The sequence below is a fragment of the Mandrillus leucophaeus genome, unplaced genomic scaffold (assembly GCF_000951045.1).
Source record: "Mandrillus leucophaeus isolate KB7577 unplaced genomic scaffold, Mleu.le_1.0 Scaffold1375, whole genome shotgun sequence".
Taxonomy (NCBI): Eukaryota; Metazoa; Chordata; class Mammalia; order Primates; family Cercopithecidae; genus Mandrillus; species Mandrillus leucophaeus.
In genome coordinates this window covers 10,119-25,737 of record NW_012101338.1, presented here as the reverse complement: position 1 = coordinate 25,737, position 15,619 = coordinate 10,119, and the positions used below count along the sequence as shown (strand labels likewise).

At 37.5% G+C, this 15,619-nt stretch overlaps 1 protein-coding gene across 1 annotated transcript in view; it reads right to left on the bottom strand.

The window, feature by feature from the left end:
- Positions 1-15,163, bottom strand: part of LOC105534661 (netrin receptor DCC) — a 389,147-nt gene extending 373,984 nt beyond the window's left edge. Inside the window, exon 1 of the mRNA XM_011973437.1 lies at positions 14,964-15,163. Within this exon, the coding sequence (XP_011828827.1) occupies positions 14,964-15,163 (200 nt within the window). The remainder of the gene's footprint in view (positions 1-14,963) is intronic.
- Between the last annotated feature and the right edge of the window lie 456 nt (positions 15,164-15,619).

Genomic DNA, 15,619 nt, shown 5'->3' with positions numbered 1-15,619 from the left:
AAAAAAATTAGCAGGGCGAGGTGGCGGGCGCCTGTAGTCCCAGCTACTCCGGAGGCTGAGGCAGGAGAATGGCGTAAACCCGGGAGGCGGAGCTTGCAGTGAGCTGAGATCCGGCCACAGCACTCCAGCCTGGGCGACAGAGCTAGTCTCCGTCTCAACAACAACAACAAAAAAACAAAAACAAAAACAAAAAAATAGTTAAAACTGTAAAATGAAAGACATGTGTTACCACAATAGAGAAAAAGCACCCTGTATGAATCTGGATATAGCCTGAAGTTTAGGTATTCTTTTAGAAGTGCAGTGTGAAATTTCTGGAAGGCTGAATTCTGACTTCTAGAAGAGTAGGGGTCTGGATGAGATTAAACAGCAATCGAAAGTAGGTAAGCCTAAGAAATATGGAACAATGCTCCCATTTGCCCCATACCACACTGCTATATTCTACCAAATTAAAATCATTTAGGTCAGCAAGTTGCTTTTTAAAAGCAAACCCTCATAAAAGAATTGTATGCCTTGCTGTATGTAACTTACAGAGATTGAGCACATGGAGATAGGCAATCTTGCTTATTTATTTATTTTTTTAGCAGAAGAATTTTTATACACAGTGCCTCAGGTAGCTTACTGATACAGATAGGGTGGTTTCGTTATCATTGTTTTACATATAGAAAGTGAGATTTAGAAAAGCAACAAGATTTATTCAAAGGCTTCACAGTTAGTGGGTATCACATTTAAAAATGAAATCTGGAACTTCATCCTCTAAATCTAGTAATGATATCATTCAACAATAGTGGTAAAATAAGGAACTTCTTTGGATCATGGGAACTTTGGATAAAAGACATGAGGGGAAAAAGGGACAATGAGCACTCAGAGACTGCTGAGAGGATGAATTTGTCTATTATTTGCTATGAATCATTTCATAGCATCTTTTCTAGACCTTCAAGCGACATTGTTATCAAAGGTCAGATTTGCCTGTCAAACACCTTTGGTATCTATAAGGAAGAGCAGCTTTCATAATTGACTTTATTCTTACAAGTACGAAATAAATTGGATGAAATAACTGTGTTCCGGGTCATGCTAGCCATAACCCTTTCAACAGGTACTCTTCTGTACTTTAATTTTATTTTTTAAATAATTTCATTATTTTAGATTCCGGGGTACATGTGAAAATTTGTTACATGGGTATATTGTGTGATGCTGAGGTTTGAGGTATGATTGATCCTGTCACGACCAGGCAGTAAGTATAGTACGCAACAGTTTTCAATCCTTGACCTCCTCCTTCCCTCCCTCCTATCTGACAGTCCCATGTCTACTGTTGCCATCTATATGTCCCTGAGTATTCAATGTTAAGCTCCTACTTATAAGTGAGAACATATAGTATATGGTTTTCTGTTCCTGCATTAATTTATTTAGGATTATGACCTCCAACTGCATCCATGTTGTTGCAAAGGAAGTAACTTCATTCCTTTTTATGGCTGCACAGTACTCCATGGTGTATATGTACCACATTTTCTTTAACCAGAATATATTAGTGCATGCTTGTTTTTGGTAGAATTATTTAATTTATTTTGGATCTATACCAGTTAATGGGATTGCTGGGCTAAATTGTGGATTTGTTTTAAGTTCTTTCAGAAATCTCCTAATTGCTTTCCATAGTGCCTAAAGTAAAAAATTTGTATTTCTCCCAATAGTGTATAAGCATTCCCTTTTCTCCGCAGCCTCACCAGCATCTATTGTTTTATTTTTTTTTTTTAGTAACAGCCATTCTGACTGATGTGGAATGATATCTCATTTTGGTTTTGATTTGCATTTCTGATGATTAGTGATGCTGAACACTTTTTTCATACGTTTGTTGGCTGTTTGTGTGTCTTCTTTTGAGAAGTATCTGTTCATGTCTTTTGCTGAACAGGTATATTTTAAAGGAAAGAGAGGCAGGAAAATTTGGACATGTCCAGGTAAAAATGTCCAAGATCATGAAATGAAAACATCACTTACATAAAAAAGAGGATGTTAGACTTCATAATGGGGAAGATTTAATAATCTTCATGAGCCTCCAAAAAGTATCCAAAATTAATAATTCATAAAAAATTATATATAAACGTATTTATTGACATGGACAATTCTTACTTTCTCAGTCTTAAAGAATAAACAAAGCATCTTTAGAAAATGCTTCCATGGTATTGATCTATAAAATAGAACCCAGGCAAATGCACTGTGCTTACTATGTAAATGCACCTCCAAGACAACTCTATGGTTCAACCTCTAATCACTTGCTAGTTCTGCCCTGGGTTGACCACTGGTTTCCACAATGCAGGCTCTTAGTGGTTTTAAAGCATGGTTTTATCTAACCATTTCAATTTTATGTGCCACTTTCCAGAAATCTGCTCATATCAAAGGGAATTTGCATCTAAACACTATGTAGGCCAGGCATGGTGGCTCACGCCTGTAGTCCCAGCACTTTGGGAGGCCGAGGCGGGCAGATCACTTGAGGCCAGGAGTTCAAGACCAGCTTGGCTAATGTGGTGAAACACTCTCTTTAGAAAAAATACAAAAATTAGTCAGGCATGGTAGCATGAACTTGTAATTCTAGCTACTCGGGTGGCTGAGGCATGAGAATCGCTTGAGCCCAGGGGCAGAAGTTGCCATGAGCTGAGATCATGCCATTACACTCCAGCCTGGGTGACAAAGTAAGACCTTGTCTTTAAAAAAAAAAAAAAAAAAAAAAAAAATCAGAAAAAAAAAACCTATGTAGACTACGGAGTAAGTAGTTCAGGACTGGGGCAAGTCTAGGGGGCTGTTTCTGGCCTTCACATTAAACTTTCTGAGCCCCAGATTTCTCAAGTACAACATACATGCTATAAAAATGTTTGTATCACAATATCTGAAAGAATTAAATGAAATGCTGTAGGTCAAACATCTAAAGCGAAATACATAGCACCTGACACTTAATATGAATTATGTCATAATGGCAGTCACTGCTGTTATTTTATAATAACAAAATACCACCACAACTTCATAAGAAATAAATCCTATTGCATCCAAGAATGAGACTTTTCAACAAAGTATTTAAAACCAGGAATCTGAGGACATAAATTAATGAGAGGTATAATCATATAGAACAAACTATACAGATAGGTTTCACTGACCTTGGGGCCTGCCCACCCCCCAAAAAAAATCTTTTTTGGTATTTTCTATCTTATTAATTTTGTTTGCAAAGATGAAGTCAAAACAAAGAGAGTGAGCATAACTACAGACATTGAACAAGTTCCAATAATGAAAACAATCATTTTTTAAGGGCTGGAAACTTTGCTCTCTGAGGGACACTGAGAAGAAATAGGAGTTCCCTGAGTTCCATAGTACAGCTCGATAGTCTTATGGTATCTGATGTCCCTACTGGTGGCTGAGTGTCTGCTACCAAACTGCTGTGTGGCTTCCCTGGGTTTTACTGGGGTGACGTCAAATTGCTAGCGTTATACAAAAGCATATTGAGAAAATGGCATTTTCTGCCATGTTGTCCTTCACAGATTTGTTCAGTTCTAGCCCCAAGGATTCTAACGAAGTTTCTAATCACCCTTCCCAGGCTTTAATAGCTGTAAACAAAACATGGCAAACCATTTCCCAACAAGTAAGTAACATCTGAGTTTGGAAGGGCAGTTTATTATGTGGGATTTCTCTGGTTCCACTACAGGCCAACACTAACCACCTAAAGTAAATTTTCCATGAAGCAGTAATTAAGGGTTTCCTCTCTGCTCAATGTAGTCCACACTCCTCTGTAAATGGGCAGATAAGCACACTGGGTTCTGAAGAAAAGAGAACAGTGAATATGACAAGTTTACCCAATTTTTGGGTAAACTTGGATTGTTCGGCCTCTCACTGCATTAGCAACCCCTGTAAAAGCAGCAGGGACCCCAAGGCTCCTCCCTCTCAGTGATGTTCTGTCCTATGAATCTGAAGACATAATTACCTTAAAATATGCAACACTCAGAGTCATGATCTATAACACTAGATGGATTTTCAGACAAAGCTTCTTTACTTCATTCCTTTCCCCCTAAGTTGGCAGTGTGGGGGAGTTAAGCCAAATTCAGGATAAGTGGCTTGAAGTAAAGGAATCAAGTCACTTGTGCCTGCCTGAATCCATTCACTGTAAATTTACTCAATGAAAATTCACATAGAGCATCAAATATATAAAGTCTGACTCCTCATGCTAAAAAGTGTGTAGACAACTTGTCCACTTTGACTTTTACAAGGAGGCTATAAGAAGAGTTAGTTAATAAGAAACATTTATTTTTCATGAATTCTAATTTTAAGAACTTGGAGTTACCTGGTTAAAGTGTCTTGGAAAATAGCTGTTTCTATTCTAAAAGCATATCCTTTGACCCACTAACAATAATGTTCCTGCTTTACTCAGATCAGTCCCTGTTGTAACTCTTAAGCACTGACATTTTTTGAAGCATGAAGTCAAGCATGGCAACATGGGATGTACCAGTCTGCAATTTACATTGAGACCTAATTCTGGGTAGAGTATATTCTCCTGTGCCTAGAACTGGTCCCTGCTTTAGTTGGCGCTTAAATGTATTGCATTATAATAGTAGCTTTTTCTAGTGTTTTGCCATTAGTCGTCTCAGTTTTTGCTATCATCTATTGACAAAGACACCCTTTTAACACACATAACCTGTCAACTCCATGCCCACAACCTTGTGCTAGCTGCCATTCTAGGTTAATATTATCTCACCTCCATGGAACAAGGTTCAAAGACCTTCACGATGTGGCCCAAAGCTTTGCACAGTCATCTGTGATGATCCATGCTGCCCCAGAACCCCTATGTCCATGTCAGCTTCTCTGCCTTTTCTTATTTTGCTTTTCCTTTTTTTTTTTTTTCATTTCTTTTTCTTTTATTAAAGTTCTGGGATACATGTGCAGAACGTACAGGTTTGTTACATAGGTATATACGTGCCATGGTGGTTTGCTGCATGCATCAACCCACCGTCTACATTTGGTATTTCTCCTAATACTATCCCTCCCCTAGCCCCCTGCCCGCAGACAGACCCCAGTGTGTGATGTTTCCCTATCTGCGTCCATGTGCTCTCACTGTTCAATTCCCAGTTATGAGTAAGAACATGTGGTGTTTGGTCTTCTGTTCTTGTATTAGTTTGCTGAGAATGATGGTTTCCAGCTTCATTCATGTCCCTGCAAAGGACATGAAGTCATCCTTTTTTATGGCTGCATAGTATTCCATGGTGTATAAGTGCCACATTTTCTTGATCCAGTCTATCATTGATGGGCATTTGGGTTGGTTCTAATTCTTTGCTATTGTGAACATTGCTACAATAAACATATGTGTGCATGTGTCTTTATAGTAGAATGATTTATATTCCTTTGGGTATATACCCAGAAAAGGGATTGCTGGGTCAAATGTTATTTCTGGTTCTAGATCCTTGAGGAATCGCCACACTGTCTTCCACAATGGCTGAACTAATTTACACTCCCACCAACAGTGTAAAAGTATTCCTATTTCTCCATATCCTCTCCAGCATCTGTTGTTTCTTGACTTTTAAATGATCGCCATGCTAACTGGTGTGAGATGGTATCTCATTGTGGTTTTGATTTGCATTTCTCTAATGACCAGTATGATGAGCCTGGAGTTACCTTCTCTTGACTCACACTTCTGACTCTGGCAAAAGCTTGTTTCAAATGAAACCAAATTGGAAACCAATTCAAAAGAAATGTTTACCTGAAACTTCCTATGCTTATGTCTTCGAACCCACTACCATTAAATGGTCTCTTTTGTGTTTTCGTTGCTTTTGGTTTATACATCTAGTGTATTATGTATCACATTGTATTCATGGACATGCATGTTTCTTTGATTTGATTGTAAATTATTTAAAAAGAGAAGCCATATTTCATTTATATTTTATTCACACTTAGCATATAGATTCACTGAGCGTAAAAAATGGCTATGTTGCTGGGGATCATAATTTTTAAAATAAACGTGAAACTAAAAGAGAATAATTACAGAAAATCTCCACATAATGAGACCTTAGAAATGCCTAGAAAATTGGATTCTAATCCATGTTCCATCCTCATTTATTTCGGTCATCTTTGGCATGTCACTTCACCTTCCTGGGTCTCGATTTCATTATTTGAAAACTGAGAGAGTGGGATCTACTCAAAGAAACCTCACTACTCTAACACTTTTCATTAGGAATAGAAAATAGAAAATGTCCTATATCCATGTGTGTTTGTGTTAGCTGAATTCACTTCTGTTTTTACATTTCAGAAGTAGAGTTTACAGATTAAACATGATTCTGCATCTTAGTGGATCATTTGTAGCAAGTCTCTAACACGCATTTTTAGTAAATACGTATTATCTTGCCTAAGTGCCTCAGGGTGTTAACATTTAGTTACAACTTGTGAGTTGAGCAACAAATGCTGCCTTGAGGTGTCAAATACTTAATTAGTTGCTTCAGGAGGAAGAGTTACATTAACATTCCTTTGTAGAGAAGGAGTTATGTTATTCTTAGTGGAAAGATTTTTAGCATCTCCTTTTTATCTGTTCTACTTTCATTCCTTATTTCTTTAGTGAATGCCAGAATGTTATAACAATTAAAAGATTTGAGAACTGAAATATGGTGTTTAATGAAATAGGACTCAAAGTGATAGCAGAGTGATAAAAGTGATAGCCACTCAAATGTCACATTCCTTTTTACCCTAAAACCATAGGTTTGGAAATCAATGCTATCTTAGAAAAGTTTCAAGATGTTTCACTGCCAGATAAAGCATAATGAAGACTGGAAATGGGTCTTCTTGGTTAGAGGTATTTCCACTAAGTTTTGGTTAAATTTTTTTTTCTCGAATTGTTGAAAAGGATAAATCTAGGAATGAGCTTTTTAAAAAGGTGCTTTCCTATAATCTCTGCTTCAACATCAATACACAAGTGAGACTAGTTACATAACAAATAGCTATTGTAACTGCAAATAAAAAGCTATATTTTGGGAGTTGGGATAAAACAGATTTTGATTTCAAATTCTTATTTTGTTTAGTTTCAGCCGCTATCCCCATGATAAATGTGACTGAGTCCTGGGTTCTCTTCTCATTCTGTTTTCTTGGGATGGACCATCTTGCCCTTCTCTAGCTGCAGTGAGCATCCATATGCTGTCACATTCCTGATAAATATCTCTGTCCCAATCTTCTCCTCTGAGTTCCAGATTCCTATTTCCAAGGTCCTTCTTGACATTCCCATTTGAGTGTTGTAAAGGTATGTAAAGTACAACTTGTTTAAAACTGAATTTATGATCTTCATTTCAAATATGGACCTTTTCCAGCATCCTAATCTCAGCAAATTATGCAATCATCTCTACACTGGAATATACCAGAAACTAAGTGACTGTCCTTGACAACTCCTTCTCCCTCACCATTCATGTGCAATGCATCATCCAGTCCTGTCAGTTTTGCCCCGTAAATATCTACAAAGTTCTCTCCACTGCTTCATCTCCACTGACATACCCTTAGACCAAGCTACCATCATCTTTTGTTTGCACTTCTGTAATAGCCTGCTAAATGGCTCTGGCACCCAACTGGCTGACCTCTGCTCTAGTTTCCACTTTCTAGTCACGGCCATCTTTTCAAAATGTAGATCTGATTATGACATAGACATCATGCACACATTTCATAAATGCTCTCCCAGAAGCATGTTCCTTTCCACTAAAGCTCTTAACTCAGTGTGTGGTTACACATTTATCAGTAAGATGAACCTTTCAAGATGAACTGCTTCCAGAGAATCTGCTGGGTTCCCTTCCATTTTCAATACGCTGCTGGACATGGACATATAGTCAACTCGCATTCAACATTTGTTAATTTCTATATGACATTTGTGGATGGCATGTTTCATTTTTGAATATGCATTAAGTCCACTGGAGAAATAAAATCACTATTCTCTCATTCAATGAATTAAAAAAATTTTGAGGTACAGGACCATGATTTTATATTTTATAGAGAAGTAGAGTGGGGCTCTAAGAAGAAGGCTAACTTTGCCAAGCTTTAAGCCAGGGCCAGAATGTCATGCTTACGATTCTGAGTCTTGTTCTCTTTCTATCACAATATGCTCCCTCATGGATAACAAGCTCCATCAGCTGCAGTGTCCTTAACTCTGAAGAGTGGGGAAAGAATATGTAAACACCACGTTGAAAACGTAATATACCATGAATTCCAAAAGGAATCCTCCATGTCAATCATAAAAAGCTGGTTTCTAATCCTGAACAGTGAGCAGAGGTTTTCTGAGACAGCATAAAGCAATGTGAAGCATATATATGTTGCTGCAAGTTGGAACAACAAGTTCAGCCTTTGTTCTGCCATAAAACAGTGTGTGACCTTGAGCAAGTCAGGGGCTATCTTGGAGGCTTCTCTGCTTCATTTGCAAAATGGAGATACCGGTACCTTATCTGCCTACCTCACAGTGCTATTGTGAGGATTAAATTGAATGATGCTCATAAAAAGTGTTTTAATTCTCTCATCTGCACTCCCACTGTACTTTATATGGAGCTTTTTCAGAAAATGTCTTTCACTTTGTATGGCACAGTGAAGAGATCACTGGACTAGAAACCTGGCATTGAAATCCCAGTTCTAATATTTACTATTTGTGTGGTTTCTTAGCAATATTTTTCAGTCTTTCTGAACAGAGAAAGGCATACTCATTTGTGAAATGGAGATCATCATAAATACCTTATCTGAGGATCAAATGGGTGAATGCTTGTGAAAGTAATAAAGTCTTCTCTAAATTAGAGCTAAGAAACACTCTTGTATTTCAGTTATTTTAATTTTAAGCCCATATGATGATTTGCACATGGCACTAGCTAATAAGAATGAAATGTTTTGGGTGCACCAAACAAACAGCAAGTGTTTCAGGTGCTTTTATTTAACTTCATTTAATACTCATCACAACCTTATACATCAGATACTATTACTATTCCACATGAGAAAACAAAGTCACTAGTAATTGGCCCAAAGCCACACAGATGGTAAAATACCAAGCCAGGATTTGAACCCAGGCAGTTCAATTCCACAGCCACATAGCCTTAACATTTTGGCTATACTGTGTTACACTTCATAAGTCATTCTAGTTACAAATGAGAAGTATAATGTGATATATATATATATATATATAAAATACACAAACTTAGCCAGGTGTGGCGGCATGCACCTGTAGTCCTAGCTACTCAGGAGGCTGAGGTGGGAGAATCCATTGATCCCAGGAGTTTGAGGCTGCAAATGAACTATGATGACACCACTGCACTCTATCCTGAGCCACATAGCAATACCTCACCTCTCAAAAGAAACACAATAAAAACTCACTAGTGTGTTTTATTACCGGTAAATATATAATGCAAATCAACTTAGCCATTAAGTCAAAAAATTATTGGAAAGAAACATATAAAAGAATTGCATGTCATAATTCTATAAATCTCAAGAACATTTAGTTCTCTGCCAGGTTAATCCACTAAGGAAGCAAGATGAAAATGGGATTGAGAGTGCCTGCTTTGGACTATGGGCTGCACTAAATTCTAGTTCTACTACTTACTAGCTGTATAATGGAAGTATAAACTTCTTCTTTAAGTCTCATTCTGGTAAACATACTTTATGTAAGATGCTTAGCCTGGTATCTGGCATAGTAAATGCCCAATAAATACTTGCTGTCACTGTTGATGATAAAACTGTGGCCTTGGGCATGAGACTTTCCTCTGAGCATTGGTCTCTGAATGTTTAGGTAGCAGGAAGTTAGACTATGATCTCAAAGATCACTTTTCATTCCTAATGATTTTTAGGTACTAAGAGGGGATAGCTAGATATCTACGAAGCAATTACTTCACTGCAAATTCTACCTTTCATGTTTTGGAATATATGCTGCTCTTTAACTTATGAAATAAAAGCACCCCAAGGGGTTGAATAAAAAGATGTGAATTATGGCACTTGCATTATCTACACCATTAACCAGTCAGAAAGATTCATGATGATCTGAGTTAGAATAACTTTCCTGACAAAGTTATTGCTAATCTGAGAGAAATGTTAAATTCAATACCTTTTAGAAAGGTATTGTGTCAAGCAGCTAAATAAACCTACATGAACAAACAAACATCACAGCTCAGAGACAGTGGCATATTTTATGGCTCTAGTTGAGAGTCAGAAAAATCAAAATAAATGGAGATATTAGAATAAAATTTTAATATCGACTTTTTTGGAATTAAAGTTTTTATTTAACTGTAGTCAGCTTATTCATCCTCCTCAGTAACACAATTTATTTTATTTGGTAAAAAAAAAAAAACTATCAAAAATATCATATCTCTCTGCCTACTCTACCATATCAGTTCTGATCAGTGTATGTTTACATGAGGCATGATACTGGACACTTAAGCATGAAATTATGAATACGATGTAGTGTCAATCATCAGGAAAAGAAATACACATGTACTCAACCAAACGTCAAACTTGATTAAAGGTGGCAAAGGCCATAACAGTAATGTAATCAAAATGAAGGGGTGAGCTAAAGGCGAAATTGGTGAATTCTGAGTTGGAGGACTATAGAGAGTTCCACACAGTAATTGACATTTCAGTTAAGGCATCAAGTCGAAAAATAGCTCAGTGGATAAAGAAGATAAAGCAGCCTTGCCCATAGGAAGATTACATTCTGGTGAGGAGAAAGGGGATTAGGGAAACAAAATTTGTAAGTAGAAGGTAATAAAGGCTATGGAGAAAAATAAGAATAAGAAGTACATAGGGAGTGCCAGAGGTCAGGAAAGACTTCCATGAGAATTTGACATTGCAGCAAAGATTTGGTAGAAATTAGGGAATGATCCATGTGGATCTCTGAGAAGAACATCCTAGGCAAACTGAAGAGCAAGCGTAAAGATCTCAAAAGAGGCGGATTCTTGGATATTTAGGAAACATAAGGAAAGTGCTACGTGATGAGGTTAGAGAGGTAACAAGAGACAAGAACAAGGACTTCTACTAATTCTGTGAATGAGACAAACAGTCATCACAGGGTTTTGAAGCAGAAGAATGACATACTCTAACTTATGTTTTAAAAGGTTTACTCCAGCTGCTATGGTAAGATTAGACTAAGGAGGTTACTGCAGTAGTTCCAATAAGACTTAGTTGTACTTAAGGAGGGGGTAAGAAGTGGTAAGACTCAGTATACGTTTTGTTTCTGTTTTTATTTTTTTATTTTTTATTTTATTTTTTTCTGAGACAGAGTCTTGCTTTGTCACCCAGGCTGGAGTGCAGTGGCATGATCTCGGCTCACTGCTACCTCCACCTCTCAGGTTCAAACAATTCCCCTGCCTCAGCATCCTAAGTAGCCAGGATTACAGGTGCGTGCCACCACGCCCAGCTGATTTTTGTATGTTTAGTGAAAACGGGGTTTCACCATATTGACCAGGCTGGTCTCAAACTCTTGACCTCAGATGATCCACCTGCCTCGGTCTCCCAAAGTGCTGGAATTACAGGCATGAGCCACCGTGCCTGGCCATGTTTTGTTTTTATTTCTTTATTGATTTTAATTGTTTATCATGAAAATTTAAACAATATAAAATTAGGCAGAATAATATGATGAATTGATTTATTCCCATAACTCAGCTCAGAATAAAATCATAGCCAGTCTTCCAGTATTATTTTATAACAAAATCTGGTATATTATTTCATGAATTCAAGATATATTTTGATGGTACTGCCAAGACTTGATGATGGATTCCTTAATAAGAATTAAGAATTAATTAAGAGCTAAGAAATATTCCAATGATTTTGGCCTGATTAATGAGAAATATGAAGATTTCAAAGGTGGGGGGAACTCTGGAATGATAAACTATTTGGTGAGGAGGCATTGGGGTTGAAGGATAACAGGTGTTTGGTTTTGTTCATAAGTCTTAGATGCCCATGGGACATTGACGTTGTTAAATCAAGTAGGAAAATGTGTATATGAATATGGATTGCAGGTAAAAAAGTTAGGACCAGAGATACAAATTTGGAATACATCAACATATTCACAGAATATAAAGTCAAGAAGTGGATTAAAGGCTTGAGTCCTGAAGCAATTTGATACGTACAGATCAGAGAAACTGGTAGTAAAAAGTAAAAAGAGCCTGAAAATAAGCAGCCAGAGTAGAATGAGGAGAGCGTGTGCAATAGAAAACTGAGTGAAGAATGAGTCTCACCAAAGGAAAAAGGATCAAATGTGACAAAATTTGCTGACTGCTCAAGTAATGTGAAGACTAGGAATTGACTACTGGGTTAGCAACAGGAGGTTATTGTTGAACTTTGATAAGAGCAGTTGCTATTACATTCTAGGGACAAAATCATTATTGGAATATGATGTAAGATATTGGAGTGAAGTTAGACAATTCAAGGAATGGTCCTATGAAAGAGAACAGAGCATGGAGTGGTAGAGGAAAGAAAAGTGAGATTGAAGCAGAATTTGTTGTAATGGAAGATCCAACTACATGCTGACGTGCTGATAGACATAATTCACCTTAGGGGGAAGAACTGATGATACAGAAGAGAGAAAGAATGGCTGAAGATTTGCTCTTTTATAAGAAAAAATGGGATCTTGTGCACAAGGGAAGGTTTGGCTTTAAAGAGTACAGGCAGTTGTTTTATGGAAATTTGAGGAAAGACAGATTATATGCTTAAAGACACACGTGGGTGAAAAATAATGTCACATATGAAAGCATGTAGAATTCCCCTTCTTATATTACATTAAATTAAAATCCAGGTCAGCTAAGAGTGGCGGAAAGGGTGCAGTTTTGGAGATTTGAGAAGAGAGAAAAAGGCATGAAATATCATTAGTAGTGTATGTGAGAGAAGCTGACTGATAAATGTAGTATAATTGCCAGTAGCATTAATGGGCAACATGAGATTAGTCGCTATGGATTTAAAGTGAGATGAATCATCCCAGTTATACCTTTTCCTCAAGCTATATTCAGATACAAGAGAACAAGTAAAGAGTAGGTAGAAAGTTACATTTACTTGAGTTGGTTTTTGCTAAGCAAGTAATATGAAATGAGAGTAGCAGGCAAAACGTTGATGCAAGTCAGCAAGTATTTAATTGCTGTGTTTACTGGCTATGGAATTGTAGCTATGGAATAAGTGAAGATAAACAGGAAAGATAAGGGATAGGATCAACGGATTGCAGGTCTCTGTGAAATCAAAGTTTCGTTGTATTCAGAGTTCTAAATAAAGGATACTAAGACAAGAGTCTGGAGAGTGAGGCAAGAATATGATTTGAAACTCAGATCATGAGAGGTTGCAGTGATTGGTGTTGTCAAGGTTCACGGTATAACCATGGGAGCAAGTAGCCAAGGGGGTACATTGACGCTTAGAACTGAAAGATAAGAAGAAGTTCAATAGAAGAGGAAAGGACAAAACTGTATGATAAGCAGGCCTGTAAACAATTATGAAAATAAATGTTTCACTCAAACAGAAATTTCAACAATTTCTCCTTCCCCTACTCTTTCCCTTTCTTTCCCTCATCCTCCTTCTTCCTACTCTTTGAGCCTTAATTTCAGCTTCTTTTCCACATTGTCTCAGAGCTCACCCTATTCTGAGTCCTTCCATTCTGCCTGTGTGGAGGGACTACCCTGAATTCTTTGCCTGAATTCCCTCAGTTCTCATAGCAATGCTAACAGGTAGAATTTATCTTCCTTTTATTCCTTCTAGCAAAAAAGTATTATTCATATTTAATACATTATTAAACACAGAAACATCACAATTTGATAAATAGGACCATTTTCAAATCTAGCTCTTGTGACTTGAGTGAAAATTTTTTAACCATTACAGAATATAGAAACCACACTTTTACATATATCCATACAGATAGATATAGATAAGGATAGACTGGGGCTAGACTTCCATTGAAAGAAATCTGAAGTTCCATGTACATGTCTTTGTATAGTAATTTTATTGTATTTAAGAACAGTCACACTTTGGGGCAGTGGAGTGAGTGATCAAAACTGTATTTCAAAAAGATAACTACAAACAGTGAGGAAGATAGATTGGCAGGTGAGGAGCAATTCCCAGAGATCAGGTAAAGATGTTGAAAATAACAGAATAAAGGAAGCATGGCTGAGCTGTGGCCAAGGTAAAGCTGACAAGAATTCATGAGGAATGTAGTGTTGGGAGGCAGCAGTCAGTAAAACATGGCATGAATTTTTTGCTTGGTCAATGAGGATGGAAGATACCAACATAAACTAAGAAAAGAAAGGAAAAATATACATAAAGAGAAGACAGTGAGTATGTTTTGGGCAGGTTGAATTTAAGGTGCCTCCAGGAAATCCATGCAAAAACATGAAGATGATTGGGCAAGAATCATTGCTTCCAGTTTTCACAGCTGCACACACTGAAATCCAAGGAACTTAGGAGGCATCATAAGATCACAAATTGTTGCAGAAATAACACTAAAACAAATGCCTGTTTCTTCACAGTAATGAATAATCTTAGTATAAGGCAATATGGGTATGTCTGTGTCTTCACCATTTTGTTTTTTTTGATAGGGGGCATCTTTGTTGCCCAGGCTGCAGTGCAGTGGCAAAATCTCGGCTCACTTCAACCTCCACTTCCCATGTTCAAGCAATTCTCCTGCCTCATCCTCCCGAGTAGCTAGGATGACAGGTGCACACCACCACGCCCATCTACTTTTTTGTATTTTTAGAAGAGACAGGGTTTCACCATGTTGGTCAGCCTGGCCTCGAACTCCTGAACTCTGGTGATCCACCCAACTTAGCCTCCCAAAGTGCTGGGATTACAAGTGTGTCAACAACACTGCTTTTAAAAAATGCACATCTCCAATGGGAAATGAGTGAAGGACATAATAGAGATTTCACAGTCTCTCCAAAGTTCCTGCCCAAGATCTCCTCCTGCCATTACCCAATGGTATTGACTTAAAGAGATGACAGATTAAGTTGAATTTTATTGGTAGCATCACCTACCTGTTGTCACCTTCTCTGGAGAAAAAGACCGTGAAGGTTTGAACGTTCCCTTTCGCTTCTGCAGGTGGGCGCCAGCTGAGACGAACAAACCGGCTGGAAACCAAGACAGGGACCACATCTCTGGGAGCTGAAGGGAGGACACTGGAGCTTGGGATAGCTAAGGAGAAAGAAGAGGAGGCTATCAGAGGTGTCAGTGCCATAGGTAAGAATTCGGTAGGAAGGCATATCCAACCTATTAGAAAGCATCTCCATGTTATAGTCACCTTGATTCTAAAGGAAGGAAAAAAACCAAGGGAATGCACACATTAAATGGAATAAAAGGTATATTCATTTTTCTTGGGTTTTAAAGTGTGGCTAATGACATGTATATGATTCCACTGCTTATATGTCCAATTTCTATTACCCATGGGATCTATGACAATCAGGGAAAAAATGTCTGCTCAGGCAAGAAAAGGGGAGAGAAATTTGGCAATGTGAATTTTTAACAAGCACTTGAGTTCTAGAAAAACCTTACTTCAGAACTGTGGATAATATGATTCAATATTGTAAAAGGATTACACTTCTCATGACATTAACTGATAATAGAAAATGTCTTTGGTAAGAGACAAATTATTTTAAGTAATTAATATTTCCCTGAATTGTTTCTGGAATGAAGC